Source organism: Dermacentor silvarum, chromosome 11 (assembly GCF_013339745.2).
Source record: "Dermacentor silvarum isolate Dsil-2018 chromosome 11, BIME_Dsil_1.4, whole genome shotgun sequence".
NCBI classification, from domain to species: domain Eukaryota; kingdom Metazoa; phylum Arthropoda; class Arachnida; order Ixodida; family Ixodidae; genus Dermacentor; species Dermacentor silvarum.
The window spans coordinates 71,770,183-71,789,791 of record NC_051164.1 but is presented as its reverse complement, the minus strand read 5'-3'; the positions used below and the strand labels follow the sequence as shown (position 1 = coordinate 71,789,791).

Sequence of the window (19,609 nt, the reverse complement as noted above, 5' to 3'; positions counted from 1 at the left end):
TTCTACCTATAACTGAAAGCTGCTTCGAGACCTCGAACTGCAAATACTGGCGCTAAGGTTTCTCGACTAAAGAGTCTCGGTTCTCTACTTAACGGAAATACTTGGCATTCATTAGCACTTACATATGAGCCTATTGACATTTCAGATACCTTTCAATTTACTGTGGCACGAACTCTGCATGCAATGTGAGCTTTGTTATATTGGTGTAATTTTTTAGATGGTATTGATACTTGGCAAATGGTATTATTGTAGCGACAAATACTTGGAATGTCGCGCTCATACCACGCACAAAACGTAACTCGACTCTCACAACTTGGCCTCTTTGTGCGGCTGAACACGAGGTCTGGGGTTCGATTTCCGGCACCGGCGGTCCCATTCCAATGTAGGGAAAGCAAAAATGTTGAGGCACATTGTTTTCGGTGCGCGTTAAGGAACCTCAGGTGGTCAAAGGTAATGCGGATCACTCCACTGCGACAGGTCGATGAATTCGATCTAGAGTTTTGGGACGCTAGTCACGACAAAGAAAAATTTGCCACTAAACACACTACTTACCTTACAAGGATTATAAAAAGAACGAGAAATGTATGCAATATACGTACCATTCGTTGTAACTGAAAAGAAAAGAAAACCAAGTAAACAGCAAGCATTAGTATCGGTGTCGGTCATCAGTAAACTTCCAATAGGCGCGAATCAAGAAAGTGCCTACCAGTTATTTATTATTACAAATTGGGTGTTTTATGCTAATTCAAAAGTGACATAAATTAAGATAATTAAAATATTATTACGGCGCAACCAAGAGTGGTGCCAATTTCAGAAGTTGGCGATTTGACGTATCGAGGTGCAATCGGTAGGGACAGCCATTTGATGTATATCGTTGCCTTCCTTGTAAATGGTCTAAATATCGTACATTTGTGTATGGCTTCCGCAACCTAACAAATTGGTGGAGGTGCTGGGCACTCACGAGAGACAACGGAGCTACGCAGTGGTTATCAGCTCGGCCAGGACAACATGAGGGACGAAACAAGTCCCAAAATGACGTAGCCCACTTCAACGCCTACAACCCCCACAGTTGTCCTGGCTCCGCCGCGGGATCCAGGAACGTTCTGGGGCACCGACCACCTCCACGTGGAAGACTGGATCACCACGGATGAGCGAGTAAGTGCCCACAAGAAAAGGGATCCGACGATTAAGCTGGGTAACTTGGTGTTCTACCTTCAAGGCACGCTGAAGGTATGGTATGATGACCACGACGAAGAACTTAACAACTGGGACACGTGCGAGCAGAAGATGAGGGACTTCTTCGGCTGTCCCGCCGGGCGGAAGAGCGTCGCAAAGAAAGAACTAGCGACCCGCGTGCAAACGTCCACAGAATCATCTCTTACATCCAGGTCGTGCTGGCTCTGTGCCACAAGGGCGACAGAGATATGCCTGAGTCAGACAAGGTTAGACATGTACTGAAGCGGATCGCTGGCAAAGCTTTCAACCTGCTCATGTGCAAAAATTCTGAGACAGAACAGGACATCATAAAAGAGTGTCAATGCTGTGAGCAGGGCAAGAGCCGCCGCATTGCAACGCTGTTCGCACGTCTGCCGAACACAGCTGCAACATCCTCTTGTGACGACGTGTTGGAATGCTGCGACCATCATCATCAAACGGCCTGACGCGACTAGTCCGGCGAGAACTTGTAGCCATGGCTCCTACAGCTCCTTTTTACCGCCCCAGTGAGCCGAACAACTTGCCTACAGTGCCATTTGTGCAGGTAATAATCCGCCAAGAACTCGCTAATCTTGGAGTTCATTCTGTGTGCCCGTTGCCGCTTCACAGCTGTATAGTGCTCCTCGCCTATCCAATGGTAAGTGGTATCCTGCACAGTACCGAAATCCAGCCGAGTGGCGAACCGCAGACGATCGGCCAATCTGTTTTGCCTGCCGGCGTAACGGTCACGTTGCTCACCATTGTAACAACCGTACAGTCTTCTCCCCTCAGCGAGCACCATTCACCGTACGCTTACTGTCGCTACTGAACTTAACACGGATGACACGGCCATGGCATTGGGACTGTACTTGTTCAGTTGCAGCGTAACTAAGAGCGCGTAATTGCATACGCCAGTCGCCTCCTGTCACCCGCCGATATATTTTTTTCGATTACTGAATGGGAGGGCCTTACGTTAGTTTGGGCAGTAGCTAAATTCCGCCCTTACTTGTACGGCTGCACATTTTCGTGGTTACCGATCACCATACTTTGTGCTGGCTGTCGTCACTTAAAGGGGCCCTCAACCAACCCTCGGGCTTGGTGAAATAGCATAGTCCGCGAATAGCATGCACTGCTGTGAACATCTCAGCCAAGTTTTGCTGTCTTCCGCTGTGCGTGGAGCTCGCAAGCGGAGCGCGAAGTTACCTTTCTCTCAAATGCTCTCCTTTCAACAGAAGCCATGATCCTCACTCTTTTCTGTGGGCTTTATCGCGTAATAAAGCACATTCCAATACGCGGCTGCTATTGGTCGCTGAGGTCGGCTACAGCGCGGCCGCCGCGGGTGCCGTCACGAGTCCACTGGCTGCTTGCTGTGGATGACCACGTTTGGCGCGTCGTAGGCACCAAAATCGGAAGTACTGACGTCTACGTTAACATCCAAAATGAAATTTGAACTGGGCGCCATGGTGACATTTCGAAGGCGGAGCGTTGTGGCCCCGCCCCACTCCGCCGTAGCCTTCGCAGTGCAATGCATTGAGGAGGCAAGGGGAGCACAGCGGAGGTGGTGGTGGTGATAAACTTTATTGAATGATGACAGGAGAGAGTTGAGGACGGCCTTAAAGGCTGGCCCCTCAAAAAAATATAGGGCTGTCCCTAGTCCGGGACCCCTGTGGCTTCTGCTGCAGCACGCGCTCAGGCCACTAGGGTGCGTTGATCCTCCAGGGTCGAGCAGCCGAGCAGGGCAGCCTCCCAGATCTCTCGTGTAAGGGCGAATGGGGAGGGGCGTGGCGGGACCGCCGGGTTTGAGGGGCATGCCCACACCATGTGGAAGGGGTCCGCGAACGGATAGTCACAGTGTGGCCAGGCCCCGCAGAATGCCGGGTTAAGGTGTTTGAGTACTGCCGGGCGCAATACCGCGTTGGTGTAGAGACCGAGGAGCCAGCGCTAGTCCGTCTTGTGTAGGCCCGATGACGGGGGTGGGAATCTGAGCCTGTGTGATTTGCACAGGGCCGTACAAGGATGTAGCTGGACTGGGTGCTGGAACATAAGGCGATGGAGGGCGAGGCGGATCCCGGTAATTTAGTGCGCGGGCTGAGGCATTGGCAGCTTCGTTTGTCGTGTTTCATTGCCAATAACTCCGCTTCTGCAGAACGCACTGAAGTACTTTTTGCAGCAAAGTATTTCTGAAGTAGCCTATTTTCACTTCAGATCTCTTTCGCCACTTCGATCAAAAGTGGTTCAGGGCCCCTTTAAAGACCCCACTGGTCGATTTGGTAGATAGGCGCTTCGGCTCCAAGAATATTCATTTGTTGTGTTGTACAAGTCAGGACGCTTGCACAAGGATGCCGAGTGCCTCTCCCGTCATTCTGTCTACCACCCTGAATATGAAGCGCATGACACCGACGCTTGCGTCATGGCCATTTCTGATCTGCGTGACATCCACACTGAACAACGGCGTGATGACCGCTTACTTGTTTGTCGGTTTTGATCATCTCTGGCCTTTTCCGACGTCAAAATCTGGCACTAAATGGGTCGTGGTCGCAACTGACTACGCGACCCCTTACGCGATCACGCGAGCTTTGCCTACAATCAATGTAACTGAGGAGGCGGATTTCTTTTTACATGACGTCATCCTCCATCAAGTTGCACCCAGGGAGTTTCTTACTGATCACGGCCGACCTTTCCTGTCCAGCATCGTTGAAGACTTACTTCGCACCTGCTCTGCCGAGGAAAAGTTTTCGACTTTCTACCACCCGCAGACAAACGGAATCACGGAGCGGCTCAATCTAGCGTTGACTGAAACGCCCTCTTTGTACGTTTCTGACAACCATAGTGATTGGGACAACGCGTTACCCTTCCTGACTTTTGCTTACAATTCGTCTCGGCCCGAGACCGCTGGCTATTCACCCTTTTACCTTCTTTTCGGCCGCCACCTTACCTTGCCCTTTCACACACTGATTCCTTCCTCGACGAACAATCTCACTTAATACGCTCAAGAGGTCTTCGCCCGAGCTCACACGGCGCGCCAGATTGCCGGCTCCAGGCTCACCGACTCTGAGGCCGCACAGAAGATCCGGTACGAGAGCCGACATCGGAATGTTCAGTTTTCCCCGTCTGCATTGTCCTCCTATGGACGCCATGTCGCCGCATCGGCTTGTCTGAAAAGCTGCTGCCGCGCTATCACAGAGCCCTACACGATATTGTGGCAGCTTGATGATGTTAACTACGAGATCGCTCCGCTCGACTCGCCTGTCTCCACTGACATCGTATATGTGTCTCGGCTGGAGCCTTACTTCGCCGCAAGTTCACCTCCATTATAGCTGGCACCGAGACGGCGCCTTTATAGGCGGGGGTTATGTTACGGCGCAACCAAGAGTGGCGCCAAAGCCAGAAGACGGCGATTTGACGTGTCGAGGTGTTATCTGTATCGACTGCCATCTTGTATATCGTTGCCTTCCTTGTAACTTGTATAAGTACATCTTTATATGCAACTCCCGCAACAAAACAATATCAAATAATTAAGCGACATTTGAGGGAGGTTAGAACTTCGTAGAGCAATAAATAGGACTTCCCGCGTTGTATAAGTTAGCAATTTAAGTGTATAGTATGTGTCTAGCATACCCCGCTCGGCGATAATATCTTCGTCTTGTAATTCACTGAGCACTACGGAAAACTACAGCATGAGTAACAGGACATGGACGACTGAGTATCGTTCTGTGGTCGGCGCTTGTCACTGTTGTCAGTACATCTTAGTCTAACGAAAGTTTAACGAACACCCTAGTGCAATGTTTCACCATACTCAACTTTATTTTCGATACTTTATTAACTTTAATATCTATTCTCGATATCCATGAATGTTCTCAGACACGAGTTTTGTGTCTGAAAACACAGGCCCGAAGGAACTCATCAGACACCAGTTTTGGACCTTTGTTCTCAGACACGAGACACGAGTCTCGGTGCTGTCGATACTACAAACACCATTGTGTCTCTTGGGAGGTCAGGAGGCGAGCGTGGGCAATTTCGCGTGCTTGAGCTGCCGCGGTGATGCCGTCAAGTGCATATTCGCTGGCCTATGTTGCAGCGGATGGAAGGCATGTGTCCCGTTGCAATGTTGGTTATCGACCGAACAACAGAAAAAAAAGCAGCGAATAACCAGCAGTGTTGTGGCGCGAAGAATTATAAGCAAAGTTGACATGGGCCACAGCAACGTCCCAATCAGTGTGGTCGGACGAGACATACATTGCAAGCATGCCTGTTAGGGTTCGATTCAGACGCTCCGTGAGACAATTATTCGGTGGATAGTAAAACGTGGTAATACGTAGTCAGCTTTTGCTTGCTTGAGCAGGACTGCAGGATGTCGTTGATTACTTTAGAAAGGAATGTCCGACCACGGTCAGTGAGCAGTTGGTGTGGACCCCCTGTTGCGAAATCTCGTCGTGTTAGAGAAAATCGGCGACATCTGCGGCGCCACTTGCTGGAACCGCTCTGGTGACTGCGTAGCGCGTGGCGTAATCTGCCAACCCACTTGTTGGCAGGCGTTGATATAGAGAAAGGGCCAAGTAAATCCAAGCCAATGCGAAAGAAGCGGCTCCAGCGAAATGTCGAGCGGATGAAGGCACGCGGCATGGAGCGTTAATGGCCTTTTTCGGCACTTCCATTTCTCACATGCCGCAACGTATTTCAAGACGGACCGGACAAGGCCTGGCCAAAAGAAGCGTCGGCCAACCCGGTCATAATTGCGGGAGCCCCCAAGGTGAGGCGACCGGCGGTGGGTGAGTCGTGAAGTTCATGGATAACTGCTGACCGGAAATGCTTAGGAATGACGAGGAATAGGGCAGCACCATCGAGGCGAACGTTGTGGCGATATAATGCCACATGTCGGAGGACAAACAAATTCATGGAAGAATCGGAAGGCGCAGATTCCAAGCGAGCAATCATTGTGCGCAAGGTGGCATTACGGCGTTGCTCGTCAGTGACGTGCAGTGGTTGAGAAACGGTGAACACGCAAACGCTGGTATTGGTGTCAGTAATGACGAGCGGTTCGTCTACTGGATAACGTGATAAACATTCTGCGCCCTGATGTAGGCTTTTACTACTGACTTTTATATACTGACTTTTATGATGACTTTTATACGATTGCATAGAAATATTCTTGTACGCGCAGATCCCAGTGTGATCACTGGGATCTGCGGTTAAACAAAAGAACAGGTTCTTTTGTTTAACGATTCTGATGGTTCTCTGAGGCGGAGCCTCCGAGAACCCAATTGAGGACAACGGCGTTTGTTGGAAAACACGCACAAAATTTTCATAAAACTCGAACGAGAATAAAAAAAAACATAAAATAAACACCCAAAATGACATCATGACAAGAAACACACTTATGACTAAGATGCTACTAACAGTACGCGAGTCCTGGCTGACCACAACTGTGAGGGCGCGTAATGGTCTCGACGTGGAGAAGCGTAGACAAGATGACGAGAGAAGTGGTGCCAGTCTCACCAAAGGTCGGGGTGCTGGACCGTTGACCGGGTGTCCAGAGCTGCCGCGCTCTGGCTGGGAGAGAGAAGGCAGGTGTTTTGGCGGTACGGGCAGACGGTGGCGGCAGTTCGTGGAACTCGGGCCCGTAGCCCGACTGCTCACGTTCTGCCCACGGGCGCAGACACTCGCCTGCCTCGGGCAGCACTTCACGATCGGGTAGAGCGGCGACGGCCAGGAACGGGTTGGCAGAAGGCCCCGGTCAGGGTGAAGTCCCGGTGGCTCGGGTCTGGAACCCGACGGCCCGTCTTCAACTCCCGGTCTGGTGGCCGACCTTCCCCTGGCGTCGCTTCCTGGAACTCTCCCCCTTCTGACCGCCCGCCTCGCTTTTCTGCCGGTCTGTCCGATTGATTGTTTGCTCATTGGCCGCTCGAAGCTTCGTGGTCTCTTGCGATTGGATGCCTTTTTTCTTTTGTTTATTTTTCCTGTGTTGCGTATTCACGCGCCGGATGGTCTGCGACGTTGTCGTCTTTTAACCCGCACGGAATTCGTATCCGCACGCGCACTCCTTGTCGTCTGCTTCTTGTCGCTTCCATCCACCGCACCATGTCGTGCACTCCACACCCCACACCTATTGACCAAGCCGACCGGTAGGATCCTTGAGTGACGAAAGCAGGCAGAGCGTGATGGTCCAGTATTACCGAGATGTTTACAAGATGGTTTTTTTTTTTCGGTGTATTCAGCACTATCGCGAACGGTGGCGAGTTCAGAACCCCTAGGTGTGACGTGTGAGGTGTTCAACTTCATGATGACCGTTGGAGATGGTATAACAATAGCACCCGTTGAAGTCTCCAAGACCGAGCCGTCTAAATAAACATGGATTTGGTTAGCGTATGAAGTTTTTAGAGAGCTATTAACTAAATAATCACTATGCGCGTTCGAATACATGAGATAATGAACAGACATGGACGACTGGGGTTGTGACGAATGCATCGCACCCTTTTCTTTTGGTAGTTTTGCATGCACCCCGTCCATCACGCTTCCCTAGATTGGTAAGTCGGGTGATTTGGTCACCATCTTTTGCGAATAAAAGTACAGGATGACGCAGAATCGTGGCAATATATAATAAACCGCATAAATAATAATAATAATAATAATAATAATAATAAAACGCATAATCATATCCAATGATGGCACGTGTGCTATGAAACAAATTGATCTATAGTTCTGCGGAAGCTCACGCAGTCTGCAGCTGGTCGGTCGAAAAAACGCTAAAGGGTTTTCACAATCAACCGTCAACAAAGCAGAGGGTCTCTGCCCTCAGTAATCGACACTTACGTAAACGCGCACCTTTGAGAGTTTATTGTGGTTATTTTTATGGGGCTACTCTTTTATCGCATGCAGCCAAACATATTGTCACACTGCTCTGCACAACATTGAGGAACATTAGCACGAGCTTGGTGCTGACTAAGACAACGCTTCAGTTACTGGCCTGCGGTGGACTTGTATTAATGAACTGTGTACATATTGTATACACATCTGCCATCGTGATTCTTCCCTCCGCAACATTCTTGTGGAAGTGCGGGATCTGCTCTGCACGACGGAGATCTGAAGCGGACGCAGCCTGCCACTAACAATATGACGACTGATGGAGCCGGTGCTGGGACAACAGCCATGCCGACAGAAGCAACCGCTGCCACAACACCGACAGTCATCTCGTCCCAGCCCAGCGACCCAGGAACGTTTTTCGGGACAGACAATCCTGACGTCGATGAGTGGCTGCAAATGTACTAGCACGTCAGCGCCCATAACAGGTGGGATCACACTAGTTATGCTGGCAAATGATTATTTCTACCTGAAAAGCACGGAGTATGATGAAAACACCAAAAATGGTATGCCACTTAGTGCGAGGAAATGACGAGATTTCGGTGAGCACGTTCATATTTGGCGGATGAGGTCGGCTACCATTGTTGTTACACACATCTCCCAAGTATGTTACTTCGTCGTGGGCGAACAAATACATCGAAGGCTCCAGCTGTAACTGCACCGGACATAACGCATCCAGGGCAACATTTAGCGGTCTGCAATTCCCAGGAAATGTTAGGTCGTACATGGCTTGCGCTAACCATATACATCACAGCCATGGTTCATTTCCGCGGTTTATAGACATGATTCATGAGTTCGTAAAATGTAAATGGAACACTTACAATGTACAAATGCTCATGTATTAATCTCGTAAAGTTCATAAAACCTAACGAGTGAAATTTCTAAAGCTAATCTTTCTCCGTTCTTTCTTCAGACTTTACAGTAGTAAGTTGTCTGCGAGTGAACCTAGGGCTGCGACTTGACTAGCTTTCCACCGGCACCACACGTTTTTCTCTCGCTGTGTCAGCTTTGGTTCATCCTTCCGCCCCAGCGGCATTCCATTTGTTGGATTTCGAATTCTCTTTATCACACGTGCTCTGTCGGGTGTTCATACAGGGCATCGAAATGAAGTGTTGCGAGCGAATTCCCTTCAACGTACGTCCTTGAAATTTTCCCTGTCATCGTATGATGACAGGAGGGTATGAGACTACTCAATGATCCACGTTTTCCTTGCTTTTTCTTTCTGAGCATGCGTGTCTTCTCAAGTCATGATAATGATGAAATAAACTTTAATTTTCGAGACAGTGTTCCGAGCGTTTGAGATTTGGATCACTCTAGGTTGGGAGAGTCCCTCTTCCAGGAATCCTATGGCCGCGATAGCATCCTGGGCTCTGGCGACAAGGCGTCCTTAGTCGTCCAGGGCCGGGGTGGAGATCTTGGCCTCCAACGTCTCGGCGAGGAGGTTCACGAGTTCGGCCGTTATATGCTTCGTAACGGCGTCTTCGGGGTGTCACGGGCGCTCTAGTAGTAAATGAGCCACAGTGTCTGGCACGACGCAGTACCCTCGTGCCCTGGTACCCACGTGACGCAGGTGTAAGGGAGCGGAGTGCTTCTATTCTTCAGAATTTTTACTGCTTGGACCGAGATTCGGCCTCTCATGTAGTTGCGTATTGCGGATATGGAGTCCGTGAAGACTGCGACCGCGTTCGTGCTCGTGGTGGTGGCGAGGGCGATCGCCACTTCTCCTGCAGTCTCCGACTTCTGCACCCTGACGGTGGCGGCCGCCAATTCTTTGCCTCTCGAGTCGGCCAGACTGAGGGTGTAGGTGGTTTTACCCGGCGATTTCCACGGGTCTACGTAGCGAGCATCTGAATCGTGCTTGTGCTGTCTTTGGATGGCGTCGACTCGAGCGAGCCGACGTCCCCGATGATGTTCGGGATGCATGTTGCGCGGTAGTTTGGCGATGCTGAGGGATTCTCTTCTGCATGGCGGTATCTTAACCTTGCGGTCCGCGTCAGAGATGTAGCTTTGTCCGTAGCCGAGGCGCGCAAGGACCCATCTGCCCGTCAGCGTGAGCTTTAGCATCTCGAGTTGGTTTGTCTCATACTTTGGCTCATTTACTACTAGAGTGCCCGTGACACCTCGAAGACGCCGTTACCAAGCATATAACGACCGAAGTCGTGAACCTCCTGGGTTTCCACCAGCTCTTGCCAGGTGTTATCAGCACCCATTTTGAGAAGTCCAATGGTGGATTCCATAGGTGGTAGACCCATGGCGAGTTTCGTAGCTTTGCGGATGATGACATTGAGCTTTTCGACTTCGCAGTTCTTAAGAGCGATGTACGGCGTAGCGTACGTTATTCTTCTGGTCAGTAGAGCTTGAACCACTCTCAGTGTGTCCTGCTCCTTGAGGCCACTGCGTCGATTGGCTACCCTCCTTACGAGGTGTGTGAGTTGGGAGATTGTGTGTTGGAGCCATGGGAGCGTGGCGACTCCTGATCCGTCTCGGTGCAGGTTCAAGCCGAGTATTGTAAGGGAGGCGACCTTCGATATTTGGATCGCGTTGAGCGTGATGCACGGGTCTGGCGCTTCGCAGGTGGGAGGTCTTCCCCTCGTGAATGGCTCGAGTACGAGTAGCTCCAATTTCTCTGGTGCGCAGTGTAGGACGCAGGTATCAAGGTAGGGCTCGATGACATCAACCGCTTCTTGGAGGTAACGTTCTTGCTCTCCGGTGGTTGTGCATCGTGTCCAGAGCGTGATGTCGTCCGCGTAGAAAGCGTGACGCAGGCCTGGGATGCTTTCGAGAAGCCAGGAGAGCTTGAGGAGTGCTACGTTGAATAAGAGGCGCGACACGGCGGAACCTTGCGGCGTTCTCCTGTTCGGCAGCTTGAATTCTTTACTGCGTAGGTTGAATATCCCCACCATGGCCGTCCGGCCGGTGAGGAAGTTACGGACATAGCCGTAAGTCTTGGAACCGCAGCCGGTCTCCTCGGGGTTTTGTAGTATTGTTTTTTGGCTTACATTGTCAAATGCGCCCTTCACGTCGATGGCAAGGACGCACGACTTGTTGTTCTTGCTGAGGTGGTCAATGAGGTCCTCCTTTAGGAGAAGAAGGACGTCTTGCGTTGAATGAAGCTGGCGGAAGCCAAACATGGTGTCTGGATAGGGCCCATTGTCTTCGAGGTGCGATGTGAGCCAGTCGTGGACTGTATGCTCAAACAGCTTACCAACGCACGGACTCAGAGAGATTGGTCTGAGGTTCTCTAGCGCTGTGGGCTTGTTGGGCTTGGGCATCACGAACACTTCCCAGTGCTTGCACGCGGCCGGCAGCTACCTTTGTCCCAGCACCCGTTGTAATACCGGAAGAGAGCCGTCAAGGTCTGGTGGGGCAGCTGTCGTAGGTGCTTGTTCACTATCCTGTCCTTGCTTGGGCTCGTGTTTCTCGTAAGCTTGGAGATGGCTGCTTGGAGCTCTGCTGGTGTGAAGGGCCGGTCCAAGTCGGCGTTGGGTCTGCCTTCATATTCTTTGAGTGGTGGCGTTGTCACTGGTTGAGAGGGACCGCCGAGCTCGTTGCAAAATTCGCGGAGTAGGTCTTCCTCCGAGCCGTCGTAGTTGTATGCTAATCGACGGATGTGTTGCCGTTGCTGCATCTTGGTGGGACCCTCGTCGAGGAGAGCGCGCAGCAGGTGCCACGTTTTCTTGGTACTGAGCGTGCCCCGAAGCTTGTCCCAGAAGGCAGGCCAATTGTGTCTCGCTAGCTGTTCAGCATATTCTTGCGACTGTTTCGTCAATAGCGCGATTCTTTTCCTGAGTTCCATCTCTTGAGTAGGGCCCTTTTGGCCTCCCAGAGGTGGAGTAGGTGGGTGTCTACGGCGGGGTTGTCGTCATCAAGTTGGATAATTTTTGTGAACCGTGCGGCGGTATCCAGGATCTGTTTGAGCCAGGCGTCGATGTCTAATATTGTGGTTACATCGTCGTGCTCGGGTCTGAAGGCATTTCATTCCGTTAGCCTTGCCGTGCCAGTCCTGGCCGGTCGACGCGTGTGCTCGATGTCGAGTTGAACGATGTGGTGGTCACTACCAAGAGTGTCGGCGAGACAGGACCATATCGAGTACTTTACGTCCCGCGTAAATGTGAAGTCGAGGGTGGTGTCTCTTGAGATGCTGTTTCCCACTCTCGTAGGCTGGAGCGTATCGCTCCACAAAGTGAGGTCGTGTTGCTGAGCAGCATCGTGGACTCTCGCGCCTTTCTTCGTGGTAGTGGCGTAGCCCCAGGCGGTGTGCGGGGCGTCAAAGTCCCCTACGACTATGAGCCGGTGGCCTCTTGTGCGTTTTTGGAGTTCCCGGATGAAGTGATCGTAGTCCGCGAGCTGGTCTCGCGGTGGACTGTATACGTTAGCCACGTAGAGGCTTTGGTGCGACTTGCGGTCGCGAATGATTTCCACGATAGTGTTTTCAATCGTGGTGTCTTCTATCTTGTGTTCTTGGGCAGTAATTGGCTTCTTGAGAAGTATGGTGGTTCCTGTCGTTATGGTGAGGGTGTTGTATCCTGGAAGCCTAATTTTTTTGGGTTGGTCTCTAGGAGGGCAATGATGTCTGGTTGATTTGTCTTTAGATATTCCTGTAGAATTGCCAAGCGAGGCTCTAGGGCCTACAGTTCTAGTGCCATATGCGGAAAGACGAATGCGAAATGAGAGGTTTGAAGTTAGCGGTTGACATCCACAGGAGTCCCGGGTGCGTCAACGTGCTCCCGTTCAAGAGAGTTCGAGCGGGAAGGCCTCTTGCTGTGTGGCCGTGGTTTCTTCCTTCCATACCCTTCCTCAAGTTCCGCGTGGCTCATGTAGTTGTTCTTGACATGGGCTATGAAGTTATTGAGTTGGGATTTCATCTCATTGATTTGGGCTGTATCTGTGTCCATGGTGTGGCTGAGTGTCGTGAACTTGTTGCCGTTTTGGGTATTGACTGGCTGCAATTTCGTCTGTACAATTGCTTCAAGCTTGGGCTCAACTATCGCCTGTACAATTGCTTCAAGCTTGGGCTCAACTATCGCCATGAGCTTCCATGCAATTGGAGCCTAGAGTTTCGATTCGATGACGGGGACGATCTTCTCCTCCACGACAGCTTCAACTTCTTGTTTCGTGAGGTTCTTGGCTTGTTGTTTAGCTAGTAGCTGTTCTTGACATAATTGAGTGAGCTTCTGGATGGTGTCATTCTGCTTGTGTATAATTTCTTCTCGTTCTTGGCATAGTTGTGTGAGCTTGTCGATGACGGCGCCTTGGCTTTGGATCTGGTAGCGAAGGATTTGCAGCGCCTTCTGCTGGTTTCGAACCATGTTCTCCAGAGCCCTGAGCGCCGCGGTGTCTGCAGTCGAGAAATCCGAAGTGCTCGTGTTGTGAGAGTAACCCCGTGCTGCAGCAGCATAGTTGGCCAGCTGAATTGAGCGCGTTCGGGATCTTGTGCCAGACTTGGACCTCGATTGTGCGATAGACCTAGACCTTCGGCCGGCATGGCGTCGCGGTGCACTGCCCGAGCTTGTGGACGGGTTTGGGAAATTCTAGCTTGGGAAATTCGTCGTCGCTGCTTAAATTCCAATGACTTGTTGTCTCACTTGGTACGGTGGTGGGTTTGGTCGTAACTTCTTCTTGGCCTCTTTTCTGGCGGTCTCGTGTGCTTCTTCGCATATTTTGCACTTGGGAAGGCGTTCGTGATCCTCGGGTACTGCGTCTTGCCCGCACTTGTACTAGAAGTCTTTTCTGGGACTGGGGCAGATGTCTTCTCTGTGTCCAATGGCACCACACGTCCGGCAGTACTGGACGGACTTTCTATAGGGCTTACAGCGATAGTCCCCACTTTGGTAGGTGATGTAGTACGGAACGTGTGGCCCGTCGAAAGTGATGGCGGCCGTGGAGGATCGACCGAGAATTCGTTCGCCGAGAACCGTGTATCTCGGATGGACTCTGAGGCCAGTTACGATTTCGGCACTTGTGGTACCTGGCAGTGGACCGTAGATGCCACCTCTGCTTACGTCATCGGGATGTCTCACGGGGGGTTCGCGTTGAAGAAGGTGCCGCCTGACTGGATGGTCGTTATGCTCTTGAGCTTGGTTGCACGTTCAGTGTCGGCGGTGCTCGCAATGATGATGTTTTCTATCCTCTGCGTCTGACCCCTGCGTCTGAACTCGAAGTTCTGTTGCGCGAGGCCGCTGGATCTTCGGATGGCGTGGGTGACTGCGGTTAAGTTCCATTTCGATAAGTCAAGTGCGACTTATGGCCTGTAGGCAACCCTGTGATCGTCGGGTGGGAAAGGCGGCATCTTCTGGATGCGTTGTTTTGATGGTTGCGGTGTCGGCTTAGGCCCTTGTTTCGGCATTTCGTTGTGCGCTTTTATGGGTTCCGATGCTTGTTTTGTCTTGCGTCGGACTTGCAGCCATTCAATATGTTAGTTTTTGGTTCTTTTCCAGCTGTTAGCGTCGCAGGTCCGTGGCGACGTCGTTGCGGAATTCGCGCCCGTCCCATCGGTTTGTACTGTTGTCGGTTCCTCTTGTAGAGGGGTAGCCATCTGTTTTCCTCGAAAGTGTAGGCGGCGGGGAGCAGGTGGTGTTTTCCTCGACGCTTTCTTCGTCGAAGTAGGCACGCGATGCTCTCAATCAGACGCCGTGCGTATGTCACGCTGGCACGAGCCGAGCGTGTCCACGCGCTCGGCAGGCTACCTCGGCGTTAGGGTTAACGCCAAGGGTTGTAGCCACGAGATGTTAACACTCACTGCTTAGTGGGAGGTGTCAGTCCGTTCTTTGTGGCTTGCTGAATCGTCGAGCACAAAAGCCAAGATCTTTCCTCGCCTTGGTCCACGGAAAATAGCGTGAAAGAAGGAGCCCACGAGGAGCGCCTCTGAACTCTGTGGCCGCCTGGCGGCTTTTTTCCCTCAGGTCATGAACAGTCTGCGCGTATACATAATTCTACTCTTGCACCACGCATGCGCTGGTGACGCATATTGCGTCAGCATCACTTGGTGTTGTGGCCAGTTTATTTTGGCCAGCTTACTTTGTTTTCCATTTTTTATTGCGTATGGTACTCCATTTTGGTGGCGTTTTTTTGCAGCGAAGGTGGCAGCCCTAATTAGGCGACGTAGTTTAATCCTTGTCAAAAACGGGGCGCAGCAGTTCACGGTGCCCTTTTGTTGGCCAATAGATGGCCACCAATACAGTGAGCCAGAAAAAAATGCTGAAGTCCAGTTAATGATTGACATGTGCGATAGACATTTCAAGTTAAGTGATGATGGAGATTATGATGAAAAACAGGGCGATAGGAGAGCTAAAATAAAATGAAGCAACAGTGGGACTTGTCGTGGTTGAGATATTTACGATATATTGTGCTTTGTAAATGGACCAAGCGAGCGTAACGCCCATAGAAGGAAAATGAAATATTTCCGTATTTAATTATCCTTCTACCCAGCTTAGCAATGATAAAAGCACTTTATATATTTACTTTAAACACTTTTATGAAATACAAATTCTAGAACACTTACTTAAATTACTTCTCCGCACATAAATTACCACGGATATATTGCACAAGAATGTGGCTCGGCTCCGCCCCTGCTACTGAATATATTTTCGTTCGATAGGGAGCTACGAAAAGCGCCAGTCGGCATTAGCTTGCGCGAAGAGGGAAGCGCGACCACAGCTTCACTTACCCTTATACGTCACAAAGGGGTTAGACCGCCAACTGCGCTTCGCAGACCCGCGTGCGTTATGAGGAAAGTTGAACGAATAATTAGATTGCTGTTCTTTAATTTCACGTGGTAATGATGAAGGAATGTAAAAACAGGAAACCGGTTTTGTGTGACGATTTCCTCCAGCCTTTTAATATGAAATTTTGCTGCAATGTTTGTCAATAATCTGTTTAAAAAATGACTAGTTTATTTAGCTAACAAATTCCTCTGGTGATCTCGCTAGTGACGTCTGCAGGTGCAGGCAATTAATCTGCAGTAACATAATTAAAAAAAAGTCTTGTAGGATTTCTTTGAAAATTCTTCGAAGTAATAAAAACACGTAGAAAAAATGCGCAGTGCATATTGGTAGACGGGCCAACATCAACTTTCAATTCCATACAATGCCACCGTTTTTATTGTGTTGCTCAACATTCGCGCATTCGCACCAATCACTGCGACGTATTTAAAACAAGACTGGTCAAACAAGATTATCAGCACCGGTATTTATGGCATGTTGCCATATTTGCGCCCACATCCCTATTGCAAAAACCAGTCTTCCAGTGCCTTCCAGTGTGAAACCAGCGCGTTTTTTGGCACTGGGTGGCACTGGGGACGCTGGCGCACGCGGGGAGTCACTGGGAGTCACTTCAACACTGGTGAGATCGCTGGATAAATGCTGGGTCACACTGGACGAGACGCTGGTTTCACTGCTATGACGCTGGGGCGCACTGGTGTGCTCTGTACACACGCTGGTTGTCGCTGGAGTTCGCTGGCTCGTACTGGAGACTGCGCTGGTTTCGTTTGTGCCGCACTGCCGGAGTATAGGTGCTGTGGAATATTAAACGCTTGATACAATTTCGTGGGCATCTCCTGTCTAAAAACAGACTCCTGTCCTAAGTAGCGCTATAATTTGGGATCATAAATGTCTATTTCGTGCCGGCGGTGTTGCAGTTTGGAATAAAGGTGCGTGAGCTAACCCATGCATATGCGACACTTCAGATCACTTTCGCTTTGTACATTTTCCTTTTGACTGTGCGGACAGCTGTATTCGTGAACTAAATTACGCAAACGCAGATAACGCATCGTTTTCTAGTAGTTTGTACGCGAGCGATGACTGCGAGTTGTCGCAGTGTTGTACAGTCGACACGAAATCCAGCAGCCGTTCAGACGCGTTCGAACGGACCTCAGGAAGCCTGCCGCTGATTAATATTATCGCGCCGACAACAAAGCTGCGGCGATTCGTGCGCTTCCACTTTCCCTGGTGTAGTAAAAAGAATACTTAAAAGGTTCTGAAGCTCAAATACCAACATTTGCTCATTCGCCAGGTACCCAAACCGAGATCGTTTGCTTCCCCCGAAGGCTAGGCCTACCGTAGTCGTCGAGTCCGTCTACACTCTATCGGCCCGTCTAGGCTGAGGAATCAACAAGTCTAACGAGGATAAATCACTCTGTAGTTCCGCTTTCCCATCGGTGTTTTTAAACAGACAATTCTTTCGTGTCTACGGTGTCAGCACTGCAGGCGATGAGCGCCGATATGAAGCGTTATAAACATGCCTATGTGTGCTGTTGCTGAAGGATGCCAGCCGCATTAAACGACCGCTTCTTTGACGCAGATATGTGGCTAAACATACCTGTCGATTGAAAAGCATTGTCGAGCTATGGAAATGTTGCATTGCATTTGCGCGAAGAAGAAGAAACGGCTGTCAAAATCGGCAGTAACAGCCCGTACAACATCCCGGGTCGGCGGTTCATTTAAGGCTTTTTTCGTAATTAATATACCAGTAGCAAACGCAAATTAGTGTTGCAGCACTTCCAGGCATACTATGCAATACGGACAACAACTTTTTCGTTCTGATAGAGGCGTAAGCTTTAGTTGAAGGCGATACCGCATCTACCATGTCTGTGCGAGACGTCTGTGCAAAGCTGCTACTGTCTCTGCGCGTTGACATGGCAAAATATGAATCGGTAACCACGAATCGGCGTGGCCTAGTGGTAAGGTACTGGGATTGCGATCTGTAGATCGGGGGTTCAAATCTTAAGGGTTATTTTTGTTTTTACATTTTTTCCTTCTTCTTTTATTGCATTATACCGCGCTCTGTTCCTTTTTGTATTTGAAAAAATATATAAGGTACCCAGGCACCGCGTATTTCTCGCTCTAGAGCTGCATTTCGCACCAGTACCCCGCACCCAGCGCCTCCCAGTATGCCGCGCCTTGCCAGCGTCCCAGTATCCAGCGCGTGACACTGGGCCCATAATCAGGCATGGCACTGGGCACTGGATACTGAGTTTTGCAATAGGGATGCGCACCATTATCTCATCAGAAAGGAACACTTACCGCACTTGTGCTTGAATGAGGTTGTATATGTGTTTCCCTCAAATAAACATAACATGTTTTCACCTTCGGGGCAGTTTCCTTTATTCCAACGTGCCACACACAACGCTTCCCGTTGTTCGTGTACTGGAAGAGAAATTAGCATTACGCTCAAAAACACGGTTTCATTGTTATCAGTACTTCTGTCCATAAAATGTCATTATTCTAGTAGCGTACGTTTCTGAAGTCCACAAGGTAATTAAAGTCTCGCGTCAGCAAAAAATCGTTATTCACGTTACTGTGGTGTAATTTACCAGACGCACTTCTTGCAGTGACTTCGAAAAGCGAACACCAACGCCGAAACAATCAAGAGCGCACCTGTTGACACTTTCACAAGTTTTTCATATTTCCCAAATTTTCACAAGTTACTCAGATCTAGGTGTGCCGTCCACAGTGACCCAAAGGCTAAGACATTTCCCTGCTGAGGTTGAGCTCGCGGTTTTGATATCATACACGGTGCCCGTATTTCCATGTGGGTGCAATGCAAAATGCGCTTCTATTTATATTTAGCTGAACGATAAAGAATTCCAGTCAGGTGGGTCAAAATTATTATAGAGTGCCTCATAACGAAGTGTTCTAAACATAAATAGCGAGCCTGATAATCAGATCATGATTCTAGCATGCATGACTTGTATGACCGAGAAAGGCCCTGTCAGGTTGCCCTACCACTACCATGGACCTTATTGCTGCAAACGCCTTTGTTGACGCTATCGCTGACAGACACGTTCAGCGGTTTGTCCAACTTGCTCACCCTAAAGATGCTCATCAGCTATTGTCATTGCCCTTGAGGTGGAACCAGTAGAGTGCTCGCAATCTGTTGACTACGCATACCGACAAGCCTTCCTGGAAGCCGCGTCAATGGCCCGACATACTGCTCCTCCCGGATGGCTCCGTCAATTTTCTCCAGTTCTCCTGTGCTACCGAAGCAGTGATACCGGGCATTTTGGTCGGGACTGTCCATGAATGTTCGAGCCTTCGACAAACTCGGCTGTCGCTATGAAGTTTCCTTTAGGAAGCTACAATGCGGGCCGCCGAGGGCAGGACCCCGTGTATTGTCTGACGCGCCTCTCACTTCACTGGGCCCCTTCACAGAGATGCCATCTATGCCGGCGAAGCATGGGGATCTGCCTCAGCAGGTAGACGCAATGGCGGACACAGGAGCGGCCTTCAGCTTCCTCGCGTTGGCTATTTTGCCTGGGAGAGTTTCGTACAAGCCTGTTCCAGTCGACCGACCTCACCTCATCCTGGCTGATGGGAACGCTCTACAAAGCATCGATGAAATCTCGCTAAATGTGTGCACACTCGGGAAAACAGCTAAACATCGGTTTCTTGTCGTCCGATATTATGTGTGTGCCAGTGATTTTAGGATGTGATTGGTGCACCACGTTTGGGGTCCGTCTGGAGCTTAGCGAAGCTCATTGCGTCATTGAGCTCTCCTCTTCCACTTCGACACCGTCTCCTTCCGTTCCCAAAGCATCCAATAAACCTCACTGCTGGTTGTC

The 19,609-nt window shown here is 50.2% G+C and overlaps 1 protein-coding gene across 1 annotated transcript in view; it reads right to left on the bottom strand.

Annotated features, from left to right (window-relative positions):
• Nucleotides 1–19,068, bottom strand: part of LOC125941324 (renin-like) — a 39,687-nt gene extending 20,619 nt beyond the window's left edge. The window contains exon 1 of the mRNA XM_049658347.1: nt 18,939–19,068. Within this exon, the coding sequence (XP_049514304.1) occupies nt 18,939–19,068 (130 nt within the window). The remainder of the gene's footprint in view (nt 1–18,938) is intronic.
• Between the last annotated feature and the right edge of the window lie 541 nt (nt 19,069–19,609).